Consider the following 22,796-nt stretch of genomic DNA (forward strand, 5'->3'; position numbering starts at 1 on the left):
GAGCAACTTGCCTAAGTGCATGGTACCTAAATAAAGAAAGCCATGGGGTGCTGGTGACAGAGCCACGGAACTGATATTCCACATTTTCACCAGATGAGGGGAGGGCAGACGAGGGTGGCTCAGCTGCAGTGTCACCAGCAGAGACAAATTCCAGAGCAGCTTGGATGAATCATCTTGGCACACGTACACTCACAAATGTTAAATGTGGAAGGTGGGGAGATGCAAACCCCGTTAGCAAAAGCTAGATTCGGGGTACATAATTTTTGGACCTGGTGTGTCTAATTCTGTTTCCAATGATTGAGTTGTTTGGCTGCTTTTAAGCGAAACTTGGAGCCACTTATCTAAAGACAGACCACCGTGAAGCTTCTGTCGTCAGAAGGCGAAGACCTAAGTGACTTAGGGTGACTTGGTGAATGCAAGTAGCTAATCAGAAAAGAAATGAGCTAATTGGGACACGGTCACACATTTATTAACATCAAATGCTATTCATATCTTTGTTTTCCTTTTAAAACCAAGGTTCCTAGTTCCAGAGTGAGTTTGTGTTTACAGCTGATGCTCAGAGGAAAGAGCTGGAACCTGCCCTTCCCACACCTCCCTTGGAATCTGCGTTGGAGACAGGGAATTGCCTCGGGCACACAGCAGATCTGACGCACTGGGCCAGTTCTTATCCACAGAGAAGAGCCTTGAAATTAAAGTCCTCCTTTGCCTTTGAGGACATGGGTTCTACCTCTGCAGAAAATAAAGATGAAGGAAGATTGTGATCAAGCAACTGGGAGTATAAGAAACTCTCTTAAGAGGTTCAGAGGTTAAAAGCTAGCCAACAATAGCTCTTGGAGCTATGAGAATGTGGACTCTGTTAGGTGATATTTAATCAATATGACATGTGTTGCTGTCATCTAAAAAGTGAAAACTCAAGGTATCAGTCCAGCAACAGATATTTAGTACGAGTTTGTTGTGTGCAGTGAACTGCACAGGCCCCTGCTCCGAAGACATCATGTCGCGTATCAAATTAGATTGGTGAGTCAAGAAATGTATGGAAAGCCACACACAAAAAAATCCACTGAAATTTTTTTTTGTGTGTGTACTCGGGCCTCTCACTGTTGTGGCCTCTCCCGTTGCAGAGCACAGGCTCCGGACGCGCAGGCTCAGCGACCATGGCTCACGGGCCCAGCCGCTCCACGGCATGTGGGATCTTCCCGGACCGGGACACGAACCCGTGTCCCCTGCATCGGCAGGCGGACTCTCAACCGCTGCGCCACCAGGGAAGCCCTCCACTGAAATTTTGTACCATTAAATGAGGAGATACACGGACTTAAACTCCACCGGGGAGCTGCGCATCGCTTGTTGCTTGAGACCAAGTGAAGTCACCACAGTTAGGGTTAATGGAAGGATGAGCCATCATAATCTGTAATTTGATTTAAAGTTTCGAGTCTTTCGTCAGAAATCGTTAATGATCCCATCTCATCTGAGCTCCAGCCAGCCACCCTCCCCTCAGCGCGGCTCCGTGTGAAGTCTGTGCAGGCATCTATGCCTTCTTGGCAAAGCCCCTGGGTGAACGGCTACAGCTGCAGCTGTTCGGAGAGCAGGGGAATTTACGAGCTTCACAAGGAGCACATTTGCCTTTGGAGTCCAATTATGACTTTTTTCAGGGAGAACTCGTAAAAAAGTCATCAGCGACAACAGAGTGCTACTGACCCCGGTCAGCAGAGCGCACGGACAACACACGTCCCATGTATATACTTTCCAGGACTCAGCAAACCTGGCCGCCTCTAAGCTGAGCTCCTCCAGGTCAGTTTTGCCTCCCCTTCTGCGAGATGCAGCTGCCGAACAGGCAGGGTACATTCCGAATGCATTTCTCAGCACCCGCCAGCACCATTGAATAAACAGCAGAGACACTGCTCCGAGCACGGGGCAGACTCATTTCCTGATTCTCCTTTGGTTCATCCTCATTCGGGTCCCACCCATGACAAGCAGATACAAGCTGGTAGAAGCCACACATTGACCTTCAACATCAAGGTCAAGAGACCCTGAAAAAACATCTACAGCAGTTACTGCCTAGAACACGCCGTCCAGCACTTGATTATATAGTCCTGGGTTATTTTGTAATTATGTCTCACCTATCAATGTGTCAGGTGATAAATACCAATTAGTGTCTTCTATAGATATCATGATCTCCCATCCCCAAATAGAGGGAACAAGTTACTTCTTTATTCTCCCCAGCCTACACTCCGCAGTGCTGAACACTTAGCAGGAAATGATAAACTGATAAGTTCAGTCTCCAACTGTCCTGCACCAACCAGCTAACCGATGTCCTAGCGTCGTTAGTCATGGGGTGAGCGCTGCAGAGACAGTGGATGACACGGACATGGCAGAATGCGGAGAGGTGCCTGACAAGCAAAGAGGTTTCCAAACCCATGCCCCATAGATGTTTTTAGCTGGCCAAACTCTTTCCCAATCTCAGCCTTACCAATGAGGATCAATGCACTGATGTAGCTAGTGGTGGGGACCCTATTAGCTCAGAAACCGGTACATCCGCTATAAGTCTCATCTGACGTCATTACAATTTTTCCTGAGCTTCAGTAGTTCTGGCAGAATTATCCTATGTAATCTTAATATGCAAAACAGAGAAAACTACTTCTCTTCATACAATAAGGTATTCCAAGATCTATGCTAAGTGGTAGGGAATACAGAGGAGTAAGAGAGGGTTACGCGTGAACAGGGAAAGTTGCATGTAAACTGAGAAGGGCCATGAAGTGTTAACAGGGTTATGCTAGAAGGTCATCCAGGGCACATCGAGGACGGACACAAAGGAAGGAATGGTCCATTCTACTGGGGGGCAGTGACAGGGAAGATTACCTAGGTGAGGGGACATTTGATCTTTGTCTTGAAAGGTGAGTAGGTTTCTGTTGATGATGGGGGGGGGGAACACGGTACACAGAAGAGAGGAATCGTGAGTAAAGACTCGGCAGTGAAATCGCAGCTACAGGGACTTCCCTGGCGGTTCAGTGGTTAGGACTCTGTGGTCCCCTTGCAGGGGGCACGGGTTCGATCTCTGGTCGGAAAACTAAGATCCCACGTGCTGCTTGGTGTGGCCAAAATTTAAAAAAAAATAAAAAACAAAAGCAGATCCATCAGGGGATTTGGAAGTCGCTTCTCACGGCCAAGCAAAGGGGTTAAGGAGGCACAGGGAGAAATAAGGGCAGGAGAAATGTGGGGCAAGGTTATGAAGGGACTTGTAAAGCCAGGCTAAGGGGGTTGGGTGTCATTCTGCAGGCAAACAGGAGCCACTGAAAGTTTTTAAAACCACAGAGACACATAATCAGATCTCTGTTACAGAGGGATCAGCCTTGACGCTGTATTGAAGAAGGATTGGAGGGGTAGACCCAGGAAGACATCTCACTCTCCTGCTTGAAATATTCCAAGGGATTAAAATAGATCCAGGCTTCTCATCGTGGCTCAGAAGGGCCCCGCCCACTCCTCCACTGCCTTCTCGGGGATCTACAGCCAAGGGCCCTTTGGCAGCGCTTCTCACACGTGGCCAGTCTTTCTGCCTGAGGACCCTTGCACTTACTCACGGTTTCTCTTGCCTGGAGTGTTGACCTTGGGCTCTCCCCAGGACTCCTTCTCAACCAGGAGGCCTCCGCTGTAATCTCAGACCATTTTAATGTACTGTATACATGTGATTCTTTAGCTTTTTAAATTACTATCTTCTGGGCTTCCCTGGTGGAGCAGTGGTTGAGAGTCCGCCTGCCGATGCAGGGGACACGGGTCCAGGAAGATCCCACATACCGCGGAGCGGCTGGGCCCGTGAGCCATGGCCGCTGAGCCCGTGCGTCCGGAGCCTGTGCTCCGCAACGGGAGAGGCCACAACAGTGAGAGGCCCGCGTACCGCAAAAAAAATAAATAAATAAAATAAAATAAATTACTACCTTCTACCCCCTCAAAGAGCCTTCACGAGGGAAGGGGTCGTTCTTGTCTTATTCGCCAACCTTAGACGGCTGAATGAATGAATGGAATTAAAGAGTGTGAAGCAGCGAGAATTCATCCGTCTTGGTGACTAAATGGACATGGGTGGGGAGAGAGGTGGGGGAGGAAGACCGAGATTTAGGTTTCCGGATTGGGTGACCGAGCAGTTGGTTATCCTTGACAGAGACGGCGAATGCAGGGGCGAGAGATTTTTTTTGGCCACACCTGCGGGGCTTCTGGGATCTTAGTTCCCGGAGCAGGGATCCAAGCTGGCCGTCCGGGCAGTCCTAACCACTGGACCGCCAGGGAAGTCCCGGGAGAGACTTCTGAGGCAAACTGTGTGAGCTCAGTGTTAGGTAAATTCACTTTGGGACATTCCGGGGTAGGAGACCAGGAAGCAACTGGATATGGGAATCTAGAGCGAAGGACAAAGGTCCAAACCAAAGACACAGATTTAGGAGCTGTCAGCACATTCGGCAGCTGGAGACCAAGAAAAGACATCAGCTAAACCAGAGAAGGAGAGGGTGTGGCTGTGAGGGGGAGAAACAGGAGGCGAGCACTGGGCCTGAGAACACGCCTCCCACGTGGGGAAGAAAGCAGGTCCGTGCATCCCAGGCTTCCCCAGGACTCCTGCGATGGTGGTCCCACTGCTGGCTGGGCAGATGCCACGATGCTGGGACTCAGGAAGGGTTTATAGAGCCTTCCAGGGCTTGGCCTCGGAGAAAAGAACAAAAGGGTTCAGTCCCCCAGAGACCTACCGAGGAATGAATGGCGTTTAACCAACTGCTTTGGACCCGTGCGCAGGAATTTGATCAATACAGTGTGTGCACGAATCTTCAATCTAAACAACAGAAATAGTTTCCTTTCTGAAAAAGAGACATTCTGGGAGAGTGTATAAGCCCACTTTTACAATTCCCCGTTGTACCTGTTTATTTGAATGAGGTACACTTCAAAGAACAATAGTCTAAATGCATTAACAAAGAAAGGAGAATGTAAGTTATAATCTTCCAAAAATAACACTACAAGTGTTTTTTTTTTTTCCTCCACGGGCTTTGCAAAGCCTAGTTAAAATCATATATATCATCATATATGTATATGTATATATGTGTGTATACATGTATTCACTTCCTTTGGATGTAGTCAGTTGTCCCTTGGTGTCTGCAGGGGGGATTGGTTCCATTGGATACCAAAATCCGTGGATGCTCAAGTCGCGTACACAAAATGATGTAGTATTTGCATCTAAGCTACACACATCATCCCATCTACTTTAAATCACCTCTAGTTATAATACTTAATACAATGTAAGTGCTATGTAAATTGTTGCCAGCGCTCGTCAAATTCAAGTTCTCCTTTTCGGAAGTTTCTGCGTTTTTTTCCTGAATATTTTTGATCTGCAGTTGCTTGAATCTGCAGATGTGGAACCCATGGACACAGAGGGCTGACTATATCCCTATCTATCTGTCTATCTATCATCTATCTATCTATCTATCTGAATCATTGTATCTTGCTTTTTCTTCCAAACATCATCTTGTATTTTTTTCCATGAAGCCTCAACATTTTGATGACTGCATAATATTCTTTCCTTATTATTGAACTTTTAGACTATTTCTAATTTTTCTCTATTTAAAATATATAATGATCTTTATAAATTGTTGGGGATTCCCTGGCAGTCCAGTGGTTAGGACTCCACGCTTCCACCGCAGGAGGCCCAGGTTTGATCCCTGGTCGGGGAACTAAGATCCCTCATGCCTCTCAGCATGGCCAAAAGTTAAAAATAAATAAATAAATAAAAATAAAAATTGTTGTATGTTAGTTTGCTCAGGCTGCCATAGCAAAATACCACAGACTGGCTTAAACAACAAATTTATTTTCTCACAGTTCTGGAGGCTAGAACTCTGAGATTAAGGTGGGTAGGGTTGGTCTCTCCTGAGGCCTCTCTCCTCGCCTTGCAAATAGTCCCCTTCTCGCTGTGTCCTCATGTGGTTTTCCCTGGGTATGTCCTAATCTCCTCTTCTTACAGGACACTAGTCATATTGGATTAAGACCCACCCTAAGGGCCTCATTTTAACTTAGATCTTTAAAGACCGCATGTCCAAATACAGCCACCTTCTGAAGGCATTAGGACTTCAGCATGGCAGTTTCGGGGGGGGACACGATTCAGCTTACAGCACATTGTGTATAATTTTTTTCTCACCTGCATTTCAGATTGTTTCCTTTGGATAGATTCCTAGAGTGCAAAGCACTGGGCTAAAAAATAAAAAATACTTTAAGGCTTTTGAAAATTGTTTTCCCAAAAGGATGTAACAATTGGTACTGTAGCAATCCACTTTAAAAAATATTTTTAAAATAAGAGAATGAATCAACGAAGGATTTCGTTCTGCTGCATCTAACAGAAACTCACCTCCAATAACTTAACAGGAGTTTGTTCTGGGACTTACATCGCAGCCCGGAAGCAGTCTAGAATTTGTGCAGGGGCTCCAGGGCAGCACCAATGTCGATGTCACTGGTCCATCTTAGTTTCTGCCTCCCACCTTTCCCATCTTTACCACGTGGCTTTCAGGTCTGCAGCCTTTGCACTGTGCTCTCTCTGCCTCTCGCCCCCACATCATCCCTGGCTGCTGCCTCATGTCCTTCAGATTTTTATTCCAAAGTCACCTTCTCAACAGCACGTTTGCTGGCCTCTACGTCCAAACTTCACCTCCCCTTTATTTCCAAGCCTTCTTTCCTGCTTCATTCTTTTCTTCTTAGCACTTACTGTTATTTAATATATATTTTTAAATTATTTCTAAATTTTATGGGGTTTTTTTCCTCCTCTAGGATGTAAACATCATGAAGGCACAGGATTTGTCCCTTTTGTTCATTATCGCACGTTTGCATACACACATGCGCACGCACGTGCACACACACACACACACACAGACACACACACACATACACACACACACACACACTTCCACTCTTAGGAAAGACTAAGCCCAAATTGATCCTTCCTTCCTCCCTCCCTCCCTCCCTTCTTTCAGTTTCTGAGGTGGCTTATCCAAGGTCACACACAAAGTTAGTGACAAGCCAGAAGAACCTGAACCCTAGTTTCCTGAGTTTTCTGCCCTTTCCAGCATTCCTAAACAAGAAGTCATGGACCCTGAAGAAAGAGCCTGATGGGTTTATAAATATAGATTGCTGGTTGAATTTAGATTTCACAAAGCTTTTTTTTAAAAATTTTTATTGGAATATAGTTGATTTACAACGTCGTGTTAGTTTCAGGTGTACAGCAAGGTGAATCAGTTACACATATACATATATCCACTCTTTTTTAGATTCTTTTCCCATATAGGTCATTACAGAGTATTGAGTAGAGTTCCCTGTGCAGGTTCATAATAGTTATCTATTTTATGTGTAGTAGTGTGTATATGTCAATCTCAATCTCCCAGTTTATCCCTCCCTCCCCCCCCATCCTCTGGTAAACATAAGTTTATTTTCTACATCTGTAACTCTATTTCTGTTTTGTAAATAAGTTCATTTGTACCATTTTTTTAGATTCCACATATACACGATATCATAGGATATTTGTCTTTCTCTGTCTGACTTACTTCACTCACCATGACAATCTCTAGGTCCATCCATGTTGCTGCACAAAGCTTTTGAAACACAGCACTAAGGCCATTATTTTAAAGTTGTTAGTACAGTACTTCCAATTACTGACATTTCTGGGGAAGTAGGAGGGAGAGGCTAAAGTATGGGTTTGTTCTGCCATCTTTATTCAATTCCTGATTAATCCTTAGCCCACTTTTCCAAAATTCCTTATAAAATAGAGAACACTGTAAATAATATGTTAATATTTGCGTAAAACAGGAGGTTAAAAATGTATTAGAATGTTCTTACAGATGCGCAGAATATCTCTGGAAAGACACACGAGAAGCTGTCAAAGATGATTGTGGGGAGGGGCAATGGGCGGCTGGGGGCACAGGTGGGAGAGGTGACTGGCCACCATGGGACCCAAGGCTACCTTTGAATATGGTTACAAAAAAATAAAACAGGCAAAAGACCCAAACTCTTCAGTCAATGCCTTGCCCCAGGAGCAGCCTGCTCATCACGTCAGATGTGACGCTACCAGCTCTCCATGTAATGTGGCCCCGCGCATGTCTCTGACCTCATCTCCTAGACATTCCCCTTGTATGGGGGATACGCTCGCTCCTGCAGCAAGGGCCTTCTTGCTGTTCCTTGAACAAGCGGAACTCGGCGCCACACGGGGCCTTTGACCTATGTTGCCGTGGCCTGGATCCCTCCTCTCCATCCTTGCATGGCTCACTCCTTCACTTCTGCAGGTCTCTGCTCCGCTGTCACCTCCTGGGGGAATCCTTCCCTCACCACCTCAGATCCCCATTGCTCTCTGCTCCTCCCATGCCACTTCCTCTGCCTGTCACTTACTCATAGGTTTCCTTGCTCATACGAGCGCCGGGAGCCTGGGACTCTTTTCCTGAGCACCTAGAATAGGGCCCACCCCAAAGACAGCACTCCATACATGTTTTCTTTTCTTTTTTAAAATATTTATTTATTTATTTATTTATTTTATTTATTTTTGGCTGCGTTGGGTCTTCAATGCAGCGCGCGGGTTTCTCATTGCGGTGGCTTCTCTTGTTGCGGAGCACAGGCTCTAGGTGCCCTGGCTTCAGTAGTTGTGGCTCGTGGGCTCTAGAGCACAGGCTCAGTAGTTGTGGCACATAGGCTTAGTAGTTGTTGCTCACAGGCTTAATTGCTCCCCGGCATGTGGGATCTTCCCGGACCAGGGCTCAAACCTGTGTCCCCTGCATTGGCAGGCGGATTCTTCTTTTTTTTTTTTGATTTAATAAAGTTTTATTTTTCAAAATATACAGTTGGTGGGACCTGTTCATGCATCTTCACTAGCAGCTGGAGCATCTCCACCCTTGGTATTTCTGGTATACATTACTTGAGCTCTGTGCTTTGAAACCAGTTTAATAAGTCCTTTACTAAGGAGCTCCTGCAGGGCTGCCCTGGCCAGGGAACCACGAATCCTCAGTCTCTCAGAGACGACAGCTGGACTTATAAGCTTATAGTTGGGAACTTCTTGACAGAGTTTGTCATACGTTGCTTTGTCCAACAAGACTAGGTTATTGAGCTTGTCCCGAACTTTGCCTTTGGACCACTTCTTCTTTTTGGCCTTGCCCCCAGATTTGTTCACTGGGTCTTTGTCTTTGTTGGCTAACTTGCCAGCATCTTTCTTCTTCTTGTTGTCCTTGGGCGGCCTAGCGAAGCCGGGAGAGCAACTGCTACCACTGCGCCTCGCTAAGGTGTCGGACGAAAAGGGCAGGTGGATTCTTAACCCCTGAGCCACCAGGGGAAATCCAGCCCCTGCAACTCTTAATATTCTGTTTTTTCCTAACCTGGGGGCTTCACTTTCTCAGAGCAACTTTCTTCACCAGCCATAAGTAATCTCACACCCAGCTTCGACACACCCAAGAGGACCTGGATGTTTAAATTCAGCTCTAGGCTCTCTCGGCCTTAACGCCATCTTCTGAGAAACCTCCGAGCCATGAGAGCCAAGTGGAGGAAGAAGAAAATGCGCAGGCTGATACGCAAGAGAAGAAAGATGAGGCAGAGGTCCAAGTAAACTTGTACACCCGTGGAAGCCGCAGGAGCAGAAACAAGGGCAGCCAGGGGCCAGGGACGCTGGTACAAATTGTTGGACTGCATGCCCACTGTCTAGAACTTGTCTCAATGGACCTAAAGCATCTATGGCCATTCTGATCGCCTCAGCCACCTTTGAGAGACCCACCTTGCTTGTATCAAAGTGGTCCCTTTAGGTCCTTGGCCCTGGACGTGGACAGACGTGGGTCACAGACCCACCCCTGGACCAATCAAGTAAGCCATGTAGGTGGGACAGGGTGATGGGCTCAAATTAAAGCAGGGATCCATTGGTGACCAAGTGACGGTACCAGGGAGAACACGGAGACTCCCCTCTGGAACCAGAGTTGGGCGGGAGAAAGGGCATTCTCAAGAGAGCCGGGGTGTAGGGAGGGGCATTCTCCAAAGCTGAGATACGTGAACAAGTGCACTGGGCCGCTGAGCACGGGAGCCAGTCCCCCATGACTGGTAATTATAATATAATCTGCTTCCCAGCTCTCCCCTCAAGCCCTCCCAACCCTCGCACCAGACGCTCATTGGCTTTTTGCCCCACCTAGTTACCAGCGATCCTCTTCCAAATCAGTGGCTTTGATGGGAATCGTATCGTTACTGTTTTCTAGAATTACTGAGGTTCGCCACGGGCACAGGCTGCAGACCAACGGCTCCTCTTACCAAAGTCACCTGAAGTGATGTGGGCGGAGGTGCTCTTTTCCTCATGAATTATTCCACCTGCAGTTGACTCGTGCTTTATTTTACTTCCCTTTTCACATCTGTGGCCCAGCTCGGCCCTCTGCCACCTGGTGTGACTATTATTCCTCCTTCCTTCCATATTGAGCAACGCAGCTCTCTCCTCCGAGGGCGGCACAGGGCCCCAGCAACCCCGGCAAGTGTGCCCACTTACTCGTAAACAGTTGTGACATCTGCAATCTTAGCACGAGAAGGGCCCATGGCAGTCAGCTGGTCCAACCCTGTATCTTACCGGGGAGAAAATGAAGCTAAACTATTATATCTGAGTTTCTCAAGGTCACCCAGGACAGCAGGGGCACAGGATAGCTGAGGTCTTGGTGCTTTCTGGTTCCTAACACAGTGATGTCGCCAGGAACAGGACAAAACGACCAGCAAAAAATAGAAACGGGGGTGGTGCAGAGAATCGGGTCCTGTGACCAAAATTCCCCACTGTCATCCTGCTCTTTGTGTTCTCTCTTAAAATAAATCCGTTCCCCTTATGAACACATGCACTGCAGGACCCCTCACCAAGACAGGACGAGACTCCTGTCCTACTCAGCAGTTGGTTATCAAGCCACTATCATGCTCTGTGGGGAATGGAAAAAAACAAACAAACAAAACACGCCAAACCAAACACCCCAGCCAAGAAAACAAACAAAAAACACATAAGTTATGGTCCCTAACCATGGGAAAGTTTTCAACCGGTTTGGGGGGAAAGCCCCAAAATATTTGATCAAGTTTAGGATACAAGGACTGTCAGAGCGCAGGGTGGGATGTTACTGAACACGTGGTGGAGACCAGCTTCCCAATAGTGCCCTTGCTCTGCATCTTGTCATCGTCCTATGTAAAAGAAAATGTAATAAAGACTTGCCCCAACCTCCATAAAGATGCCCCCAAGTCTCCTCCAGTTGACTTTAGAGGTTGAATAAACATAATTATTGTGGAAAAGGGATAAACATCAAGTGCCAGGAGCTCAGGGGACGAGAAGAGTGTTCGGGGAAACCCCTCCCGAGGGCTCTGATTACCGCCCCTCTTCTGGCTTATGCACCAGCTCCTCATTTGATGTCTGAGAAACTGAAATCCTGTAGCAGAGGAGGGGAGAATAGGACCAGAACTCAGATTGCCTGGTTTGTCAACTTTCAAACGATCATATGCAAGCAGCAGATGCACACAGGTTTTAAAAAAATCAAATAGTGCTACAAGGCTTATCACAAAAAAATAGCTCCTTTCTTCAACTGCCACCCTTACCTGAGAGGCGGTCCCTTTCAGCTTTACCTTCTTAGTTTCATATATCATGCTTATGCTGCTAGTTCTTGATTTTTCCTTCTATGGATATCTTACTATGAAATATGAGATTTTAGCTCCCTTACTACTCTCCCTTCCAGTTACATAACATTTTTAAAATTATTTATTTATTATTTATTTATTTTTGGCTGCGCTGGGTCTTCGTTGCTGCACGCGGGCTTTCTCTAGTTGCGGCGAGCGGGGGCTACTCTTCGTTGTGGCGTGCAGGCTTCTCACTGCGGTGGCTTCTTTTGTTGCGGAGCACAGGCTCTAGGCGCGCAGGCTTCAGTAGTTGTGGCGCACGGGCTTAATTGTTCCCCGGCATGTGGGATCTTCCCGGACCAGGGCTCAAACCCGTGCCCCCTGCGTTGGCAGGAGGATTCTTAACCACTGCGCCACCAGGGAAGTCCCACATAACAATTTTATCAAATCAATGTTCCATGTTTACATTAGTATTAAATATTTATGTAAACATTGTTCAGAGAGGAGCCATGTAGCACATGGTGATTACCTTTTCTTTCCTATATAACTTTTTGTTTTTCCTGGAATTAATAACTGCCTCTTTGTTGTTATTGTTGTTTAATTGGTTTTTTATGTGTCTTTAATTCATCTTCTAACTTTATGAATTATAAACTTATAATTTAAGAGTTATAAAATTCTTAATTTTATGAATTAGAATATAATGTATTAGAAAGTATTGAATATAATGTAATGTATTAGAATATAATGTATAAGAACTATACAATTCTTCCTAATACATCCAAACACATCAGGTGATCTCCCAATTTCTTATTTTTTCTTTTGAATGTCTCTGAGATTCCACAATCCTGAATTTCTCTGACCTCCAGCTCAGCTATGGACTGCTTTTTCGTAGGTCTGATGCACAGCTGTGATTCTGAAACTTCCCTTCATCTTCATCCTGGGAATTCCCTCCACCTCTCTCCTGTGTTAGGCCTATTTTCCAGGGATCTTAGTTTGTCTCTCCCTTTGTTTGGGAGGGATGCATCTTCCAGTAGCTTTTTGGGAATGGGGGAAAGGGAAGTGAATTTTTTGAGACAATGGATGCCTGAAAAATATCTTTATTCTGTCCACATGTTTGTTTTACACTTTTTTGGGTACAGAAGTCTAGGTTAGAAACCGTTTTTCCCTCTTGAGGCCTTTTGAAGGTCTTGATCCTTTTGTCCTGCTGTTCAGAAGGCTGATGCCATTCTGACTCCTTGACTTCTCTGAGTGTGACCTGTTTCCGGAAGCTTTAGGGATCTTCTCTTTATCCCTGAAGTTCTGAAGTCTCACAGTAATGTGAGAGGTTTGTGAGGGTTTGTGTTCATTCACTGTGTTGGACACTCGTTGGCCCTTTTAATTGGGAAACTGATGTATGTCAGTTCCAGGATTCTATCTTGATTTAGTTTCTCTGTTTTCTCTTTTTGTAACTGTTACTTAGCAGGTATTGAGACTCCTGAATTTATATCAATTTTTTTCATCTTTCATGCTTTCCACCTTTTTGTCTTTCTGTTTTACTTTCTGGTAGAGTCCCTCAACTTTATCTTTCAACCCTCCTATTGAATTTTTTTCTATCATATTTCTAACCTCCATGACGTCTTTCTTGTTTTCTGTATGCTCTCTCTCTCCCTCTTTAAAGGGCATCCTGATATTTTTTTAAAAGGTATTATCATTTAAAAAATAAACACAGTATCTTTTTAATCTCAATATTATAGTATTTTTTTCTCTCCCTGCATTGCCTCTGTTTCTTCAAAGTTCCCCCTACCTCCCCCTATTTGTTTTAGTCTACCTTTTAGGTTGGAGGATTCCCTCAAATATTTGATGTTTTTTTTTTTTTTTGGCCGCACCATGCAGCTTGTGGGATTTTAATTCCCCAACCAGGGATCGAACCCAGGGCTTCAGCCATGAGAGCTCAGAGTCCTAACCACTGGACTGCCAGGGAAGTCCGTATTCAATGGTTCTTGGTGGTGGTTCACAGTTATGAGCGAGGCACTAAAATCTATTGGAAAATGTTGAGCATAAGTGAGTGGCCTGAAGACAGGTGGGTGCACCAAAGCCATTGTACCAGGAGACAAATACCTGATTCTGTAGCCTTTGTCCCTTGAGCTGCAATGTCTCCCAATGAGATTATACCCCACGTTCCTGCCTAGGTTTGGGGGTGAGAATTGGGGAGGTATAAGCCTTCTTCAGCATTTTTCCAGCCAAATTGGGCAAGGGAGATGGGGGGTGAGTGTTGGCATTCTGTTCATTATGCGGGCTGTCACTCCACTGTCTTATTTCTGTCCTTGGTGGAGCCTGGACCCTAAGCCCTGAGCCTTCCTTGTTCAACCTCAGTCTTCTTCCTCCTCACGCAAGGTTTCAACCCATCTTCCTGTTTCCAGCCCCACCCAAACCATATCTCCCTCCCCACTCCTTTCAGAGGCTCCTGGTCCTTGAATCCCCCAGCCTGTCTGGGGCTTGGAGATGCCAAACAGCTGGTTTCTTGCTGCTTCCAATTTGCACAGGTCTAGGTTTTTCTGATATCGTAGGTAAGTTAGTTTCCACTGATCATAGCTTTTGTGTTTCTTAAAGGTTTAACATTTATTGTTGGTTGTGGCTGTTTTCACGTTCTTTGTCCTTGAGGATGTATGCTCCTCTCCTCCCTTACTGCCATTTTAGTGGAGGTTTGCAAAGCAGCAGAGATAAAATTATGTGTTCAGTAGATCATGCCTGACTCAGATTTCCACACGCCTATTTGAAAATTCACTGTTCCAGCTTTCTTTCTTTCCTCTGTTTCTCTCCTTCCCTTCCTCCCTCCCTCCCTCCTCCCTTCTCTCCTTCTTTCCTTCTTTTTCTTCCTTCCTCAATCCCTCCTCTGTCTTTCTCTCTTCTAGAACGCTGTTCCTCCCTCCTTGACTGCGTTGGGGAGGCTGATGTCCTCTGCTTTTTAAAATACTTTGAATATAAGTAGTACCTTGGACTCTGGTTTTAATTTAAACACATCACGGTTCTGCAATGGACTTAGAAATACCAACGCTCCGCAGTCTGCCCTTCCTAATCTCTTGCCTTCCTTGTGCTTGCTGGGAAAACTCTTTGGTATTTCTGGGAAGTAGAGTACTGGCATTTCATCCATTGCAGGTCCAACAAATTTTGTTCAGAGTTTGAGTTCCAGAACCTTGGCCCAGGGAGCATAGTGAGAGAGGGTAAAGAGCTCTTGACCAGGAAGGAAAATGGGGCCAGGTGAGGGTGGGACAGGGTATTAATTAACTGATGAATTAATTCAAAAATATGTATTGAGTGTCTACTATATTGCAGGCATCGTCATAGGTACAGGGGTTATGGAAATGAGTAAGACATTCAGAGTCTGGGGGGTAAGACAAACAGATAAGCAAACACAACATAAGTGTAAGTGCCCTTCATGCTCAACAAAATTAATTTAGCATCTACTGTATGTCAGGCTCTGTACTACCGGGCATTTTTATTTTATTTATTCCTTATAATAACATTGTATGTTAGACATTATTATACCTATTTTTTAAATTCAAAATAATTTTTAATTATTTACTGTTTTTAAGAATTTTTTATTGATACGTTTTTTTTCTTAAATTTTTATTGGAGTATAGTTGCTTTACAATATTGTGTTAGTTTCTACTGTACAGCAAAGTGAGTCAGCTACACATATACATATATTCCCTCTTTTTTGGAATTCCTTTCCATTTAGGTCACCACAGAGCACCGAGTAGAGTTCCCTGTGCTATACAGTAGGTCCTCATTAGTTATCTATTTTATACATAGTATCAATAGTGTATATACGTCAATCCCCATCTCCCAATTCATCCCACTTCACCCCTTTCCCCCTTGGTATCCATACATTTTTCCTCTATGTCTGTGTCTCTATACCCATTTTAATATAAGGAAGCTGTCAAAATAGAGGAATATACAAATTTATCCTCCCTCTCTCTCCCCCTCTCTTTCTTTCTTCCTTCCTTCCTTTTATTTCTTTCTTCCTCAGTCCCTCCCGCTCCCACCCCGTCTCTTTCCACAGGAGAGGTGAGCCCCCCACTCTGGTGCCCCTGCTGGGCTCAGTGTCCATCTGCAGAACTGAAGGCAGGGGCTCTGCTTATCGCAGAAGATCCCATCTGAAACGGGCTCTTCATCCTTGGACATCACCCGTGCCATCTCCTCCCTCCCACCTCCAAATCTAGGGAGAGCATCTTGTGTTGGATCAGAAGGAGAATACACGTCCCACTGGTAACCAGCCACGTTACTGAGCACCGTCTTCAGCATGGAAAGGACCAGGGGAAATCAAGTCCTGAAAACCTTGCACTAAAACTGTCCCAAACCACAAAAAACTCCGATGTGCCATCCTTTTTCTCTTCCTCATTTTTTTTTCCCTTTCCTTTTTCTTGTCAAGAACAAAAATGTACCAGAGTATTGAGACACCAGCTAAGGAATGGCCATGAGGACGGTGGGGCAGGGAGGGACAGGGTTAGGTCTAGAGAGGTTCTTTAGAAAAGCAGACCAGCTGTCCCCCTGGGGGAAGATCAAGGGGGTCATGTGGGAGATTTGGGGAGAGGCAAGTACACACACCCCTCTCTGAACTTGATCAGTTTGTAAAGCTGTCTCTGAAACAGGAACTTGCCTTGGGTCTCCTGAACCGAGGGGCTCAGGTCTAGCCTTCCTCCTTGTCACTGTCACCTTGTCCTTGGTAGCACTTGGCTGGCCGAGCTGGGTCCCTTGGCCAAGAGCTTTGCTCTTCCCAAACCGGGGCGGGTAAGTGGAGGCTGGGCATTCCTGGGGGGCTCTTCTCACTAAGGATGAGGTAGAGGAAGTTTGGGGGTGGAGGCATCCGAATGTCCCATGCATTAAGAACGGGAGGTGGGGGGCTTGCCTGGTGGCGCAGTGGTTGAGAGTCCGCCTGCCGATGCAGGGGACGCGGGTTCGTGCCCTGGTCCGGGAGGATCCCACATGCCGCGGAGCGGCTGGGCCCGTGAGCCATGGCCGCTGGGCCTGCATGTCCGGAGCCTGTGCTCCTCAACGGGAGAGGCCACAACGGTGAGAGGCCCGCGTACCGAGAAAAAAAAAAAGAACGGGAGGTGGTGGTGGGGTACGACAGAGATTCTGTCAAATTACGGATGTAGCCGACTAGATCCAGAGCAATTCTCAAGGGAGGTCCTCCCACACCCACAGGGAGGCCAAAAAAAGGCTTGAAATTCAAATGACTTTTGGTGTTTGGGGGTGCGAGAGAGGGCACTGGTAGTAAACAGAACAGAAGGGGAAAGAGAAAACAAAAGGCCTGCTTGGTGTCTTTCCTAAGAAGCAGCTCAGGGTGGCGGCAAAGGTGATCCGATATGAGGCTGGACTTGAATAATATTTTCTCTTATGTATCCACGGGCTGGCCTGCAAAGGGGACTATTCACACATTTTATATAAATTTGGTGTCTGCCCTGATTGCAGCAGCTGCTGTTCCCTCTCCTTTTTTTTAGCCACTGTTTTCAAGGCGACAGGGCAGAGATGCTTTGCCCACACTGTACCCACACGCTGTCTCTGCTTCTCTCAAACCAATTCCTGGCCCTGGTTTCCTCCAAAACTTGGTCCTTTCAGGAATACCATCATATTTTGTTATTGTTGTTGTTTTTGCTTTGGGTGAGAAGGATGGGAACACCGTAGGAGGACAGATAAAGATGGGCCCCATGATGAGAGGTGAGAAAACAGTAATTACATTTGAGAATCAGGTAGATGGAGAAATAAAAGTCCCTTGGTCCAGTACTTTGTTCTGTCCAGGTCTCAGTTTTTCTCATCTCTTAAAAAGAATGATGAGGATTAGAAAGGGTTGCCAGATAGACTGTAGATACTGGACTCCCAGTTAAATTTGAATTTCAGATAAACAGCGAATTCGTTATTAAAAATCTGACCTTATAATTCTGTGTATTTGAGGTAGCTCTTAAATCGCCACCCTCAGGTGATGTTTAAAGGATGGGCACCCACGGGGCACACAGTCTTAGAGAATCAGTTTCTCCATCTGCCTGAGATGGAGAGAGAGTGGGGTTTCATGCCCGTCTTCTCTGCTCCCGCCTGCCCTTTCACACCGGCCCTCTCTCTCTTCTAAAAAAGGAAAGAAAGGCATTGCCCTTTGTTGTAAAAGCCTCCAGGGCCAAGACAAGGGATGATTAGAAATATCTGTGTTTTTGTTGAGAAAGCAAATGCCTTTTGTAACTGAGGTACAAATCATTTCACAAGGTAGGTGGCTTCCAATTGATGGCTTTCCATAAAACTTGGAGGAAAAAAGCCTAATTGAGTTGACCACTGATAGATCATTACAACAATTTTTTTAAAAATAGGCTTTATTTTTTAGAGCAGTTTTAGGTTCACAGCAGAATTGAGCAGAAAGTACAGAATGTTCCCATATGCTCCCTGCCCTCCAACCTCCCCCATAGAGTAATTTTTGACATGATGTCTGACCTATAGCTCGAAGGAGTTCAAAAAATTGAATGACACTGCCAAATTCGGCTCTGCTGAAAAACAGATTTTTAGCTCCCTGACAAAGGTGGACTCGCTAGAAATCTTCACACGGGGTTTGTGTTCATTGAGTCTTTCCAGACGCCGCTCTGAAGCCGTGAGCCCAGAAGTATGTCCCAATTTTCCTTCCTTCTCATCAGCCCTAAGCACTGTCATAACAGCCTCACCAATTTGTTCATGTGAACAAGGTTTCTCAGTGCCTACGTTCATAAAAATGAGAAATAGATGGGTCTCTAAAGCTAGAATTGGACCTTGAGGAATAGAAATCTTCCAGTTCTCAAATTACATTGTGATTGCCATATAGCCCAGGTATGTGTCTGTGGTTGTCTTTACATGACTTCCGGTTCTGTTGCTGTTACTTAGTTCCCATGAGGTCTTAGACACTTCTTTTCCTTACTCTTTTTCCATGTGTTAAAAAAAAAAAAAACGAGTAAGACGGATAATACTGGTGCTAAACCAGCTCTTTCTTCCCTAAGTAATATTAATTAATGGATATTTAAACTAATTACATATGTATGTAAATATATAAAAGTACATATATTTATGTATTAAGGGAATAATTTCCAATAACATTTTACTGCTCTATGTTTAGTGATCAATAACATATATATTTACCTTGTTAACAAATAATTGTAATGATGACTTAGTTTCCAAAAAATGTTTTAACACTCGGAGCCTGAAGGTCGTGGGATAGTTTTAAAATTTTAAATTGGAAATCTATTTACATAGGCATTTTTGCTTCAGAAAATGTGAGGGGGTAATCAATAAGAGATGTTCAAATAATAAAAGATGTCATAAAAATATGACATTTGGATACACTTGTTTAGAAGAAGTGGAATGAATATAGAGTTCCAGGAAGAAAGGAAAGGATTTAACATTTCTGACTGTTAAAGAACTGCTTGTTCATTTTGAAAAAGGAATGATGGTAAGTGTCAAGTTACTGTGGTATTAGATTCTGTTGGATACATTTTAAAAGAGTGTTATGGGAATTCCCTGGTGGACCACTGGTTAGGACTCCACACTTTCACTGCCGGTTCCCACAAGCCCTGCAGCATGGCCAAAAAAAAAAAAAAAAAAAAGCTATATGACAGTTTTATTTTAAAATATACCATGCTAACAGAATACATCCTTTGAACCACTCAAACCTGTGATTAAAAGTTACACATGTCAATTTAAAAATGTTTGCAGAGATATGTAGTTTTCTATCATTTTTTTAGGGGGTGTTGGTAAAGAAAAGTTTGAAGACCACCACTTCATATCATTGTCTTCCCAACATTTCTGCTCATAATCCTTATATTTCTAGATACTTTACAACTTTGAACAATAAAAAAATGTAGACATCATTTTACCTACAATTTCAGAGGATTCGTAGTCCCCAGTTCTTTGTACCTCATCATGTTGCCCATCTACTCTGAACTGGGTGGTAGTTCCACGGTCATGATACAAGGGCTTAAATTGGAGAAACCAGAAATAAATCAGCCCCTAGACCTCAAGGCTGAACTATTTCAAGAACATGCAGTTACATTTCAGTGACCATGATTTGACTCATGGTGTACTCAGTAACATGTAATTACAAGCTGCGTTCTAACGGACTTGACTTCTACTGTAATGCTTGCTTGTCACCTTCTGAGTACAGGGGAGCTACCTCAGGGTTGGATGGTAACTAATTGAAATGATCTAACCGACCCTGATGTGCACCCCTCTGGAGAATGACTTTCTCGCATACCAGCCAAGGTTCTGGTGGACTTTCTTTTCAAGGAAGGCAAAAAAACGAATGCAAGCAACCATATGCCCAAATGGCAAAGGAAATCCACATCCACGTGGGGGGAAGCTCGGTCACAGGGATTGTAGCAGTTGAAATAGGAGAGTAAAGAAGCACCGTTCTTCACATCAGAACTGAAGAGTAAATGACAGTTCTTTTCTGTCATGTGCACTTCTGAGATCTCCTCTCTTATCAACTTTCAAATATACTATATGGTATTGTTAACTATAGTTACCATGCATCCATCCCCAGAACTTATTTATCTTATAACTGGAAGTTTGCACTTTTGACCACCTTCATACATTCCCCTCACCCCACACTAACCTCTGGCAACCACCAATCTGTTCTCTGTTTCTATAAGTTCAATGTTTTGTTTTGTTTTGTTTTTTTAATAGATCTTTATTGGAGTATAATTGCTTCACAATACTGTGTTAGTTTCTGCTGTACACCAAAGTGAATCAGCCATATGCATACACATGTCCCCATATCCCCTCCCTCTTGCATCTCCCTCCCACCCTCCCTATCCCAGCCCTCTAGGTGGTCACAAAGCACGGAGCTGATCTCCCTGTGCTATGCAGCTGCTTCCCACTAGCTAAGTATTTTACATTTGGTAGTGTGTATATGTCGATTCTACTCTCACTTCACCCCAGCTTCTCCCTCCCACCTTGTGTCCTCAAGTCCATTCTCTATGTCTACATCTTTACTCCTGCCCTGCAACTAGGTTCATCAGTACCATTTTTTTTTTAGATTCCATCTAGGTCCATCCACCTCACTACAAATAACTCAATTTCATTTCTTTTTATGGCTGAGTAATATTCCATTGTACATATGTGTCACATCTTCTTTATCCAGTAATCTGTTGATGGACACTTAGGTTGCCTCCATGTCCTGGCTATTGTAAATAGAGCTGCAATGAACATTGTGGTACATGAGTCTTTTTGAATTATGGTTTTCTCAGGGTATATGCCCAGTAGTGGGATTGCTGGGTCATATGGTAGTTCTATATTTAGTTTTTTAAGGAACCTCCATATTGTTTTCCACAGTGGTTTTTTAGGTTCCACATATAAGTGAGATCATACAGCATTTCTTTTTCTCTGTCTCACGTTACTTAGCATAATGCCTTCAAGGTCCATCCATGTTGCTGCAAATGGCAGGATTTCCTTCTTTTTTATGGTTGCATATATTTCATTGCATATATATATGTGTGTCTATATATATATGTGTGTCTATATATATGTGTGTGTCTATATATATATGTGTCTATATATATATACATATATATATATATATATATACACACCACATTTTCTTTATCTATTCATCTGTCAGTGGACACACTTTGTTTCTATGTCCTGGCTATTGTAACTAATGCTGCAGTGAACATGGGAGTGCAGATATCTTTTTGAGATAGTGATTTTGTTTCCTTCTGATATATACACAGAAGTGGAACTGCTGGATCACATGGTAGTTCTATTTTTAATGTTTTGAGGAACCTCCATACTGTTTTCCATAGTGGCTATACCAATTTGCATTCCAACGGTGCCTGAGGGTTCCCTTTTCTCCACATCCTTGCCAACTTGTCATTTGCTGTCTTTTTGATGATAGCTATTCTGATACGTGTGAGGTGACATCTCATTGTGGTCGTGATTTGCATTTCCCTGATGATTAGTGATGTTGAGCATCTTTTCATGTACCTGTTGATTACCTGTATATCTTCTTTGGAAAAATGTCTATTCAGTTTTTCTGCCCATTTAAAAAATCAGATTGTTTGTTTTTTTGTTGTTGAGTTGTATGAGTTCTTTACATATTTTGGATATTAATCCCTTATCAGATACTGCAAGTATTTTCTCCCATTCCGTAGGTTGCCTTTTCATCTTGTTGACGGTTTCCTTTGCTGTGCAGAAGCTTTTTGGTTTGGTGTAGCCCCACCTGTTTATTTTTGCTTTTGTTGCCTTTTGTTGCTTTTGGTGTTAAATCCAAAGAAATCATTGCCAAGGCCAATGTCAAGGAGCTCACCCAGTATGTTTTCTTCTAGAGTTTTATGGTTTCAGGTCTCCAATATTTTAATTTATACACTTTTCTTTTATGTACTTTTTATTTGTAAAGTCTTTTGTGGGGGCATTAAATAATTTTTTAAAAATTTATTTTTAAGCAAAAGAAACATAATGCACATAATATAATATCTGAAAAATATACAAGAGCATGAATGAGTCCTGTCTCCTCTTACCACCTCAGAAGTGATCTCCTCCCCAGAGGCCACCACTCTTACCAGCAAAACTATATGAAAATTTCTGATCACAGTTCAAACACATTTTCCTACCCCAAGGTCATCACTGGGAATGAAGAAGATTGTCTGGGGCACATATAACCTCTGGGAATGCTTGTTAACTTTTCTTTCCCTCCTTTGTTGTTGTCAGCTAATCCACTTACAGAGAGGAATGAACTGAATAAAGTCATTTTCTCCTCCCCCTCCCTCCTCCGTCTCCAAAAGCTTTTTTATTTTCTTGGTTTCTAATCCACTGAGGACTGGGAAACCACATAACTGGACCTTCTGAAATTAGATCTTCAGCCAGAATCAAAGAGCAAGCCTAAGAAAGGCATCTCCATGAAGATGCAGGGACTTGGCTACGCAGAGGCTCTTCCCCTCTTACCTTCCGGTTCAGAGTTCTGTTCCAGGGATTGAAGTTACCAGAAAGTGACCTCCAGGTCAGGACCATGTTCCTGATATGTCTTTGCAGCAAACCAGGACTGTGACATCTTCTGACATTATATGCTGGAGGGAGCATTTGGCCACTTATCCAATTAGAACATCCAAACCATCATTATGCATTAGGTGTAAGGATAAATCTAGCTTGTTATTGTTTAATTCCTAAATGAAGGAGTTAAGCTGGACTGGGCTAAAACCTCCAGCCTAGTGTTG

At 44.2% G+C, this 22,796-nt stretch overlaps 1 protein-coding gene across 1 annotated transcript; it reads right to left on the bottom strand.

Moving 5' to 3' along the window:
- Window positions 1–8,804: 8,804 nt before the first annotated feature.
- On the bottom strand, window positions 8,805–10,554 carry LOC115867879 (small ribosomal subunit protein eS25-like). The gene is made up of 2 exons (XM_060291508.1): window positions 10,508–10,554; window positions 8,805–9,227 (listed from the first exon to the last, which is right to left on the bottom strand). Exons 1-2 carry the CDS (start codon window positions 10,552–10,554, stop codon window positions 8,852–8,854), a joined length of 423 nt encoding a protein of 140 aa, XP_060147491.1. The 3' UTR covers window positions 8,805–8,851.
- Between the last annotated feature and the right edge of the window lie 12,242 nt (window positions 10,555–22,796).

The sequence above is a fragment of the Globicephala melas genome, chromosome 21 (genome assembly GCF_963455315.2).
Source record: "Globicephala melas chromosome 21, mGloMel1.2, whole genome shotgun sequence".
NCBI lineage: Eukaryota > Metazoa > Chordata > Mammalia > Artiodactyla > Delphinidae > Globicephala > Globicephala melas.

What these genes read in the sequence shown, in the direction of transcription:
- LOC115867879 (XM_060291508.1), bottom strand. Translation starts at nt 10,554, where the DNA reads ATGGGCCCTTCTCGTGCTAAGATTGCAGATGTCACAACTGTTTACGA. An exon ending in GATGTCACAACTGTTTACGA is followed by an intron (nt 9,228 to 10,507) that starts GTAAGTGGGCAC and finishes CGGCTTCGCTAG; the next exon opens with GCCGCCCAAGGACAACAAGA.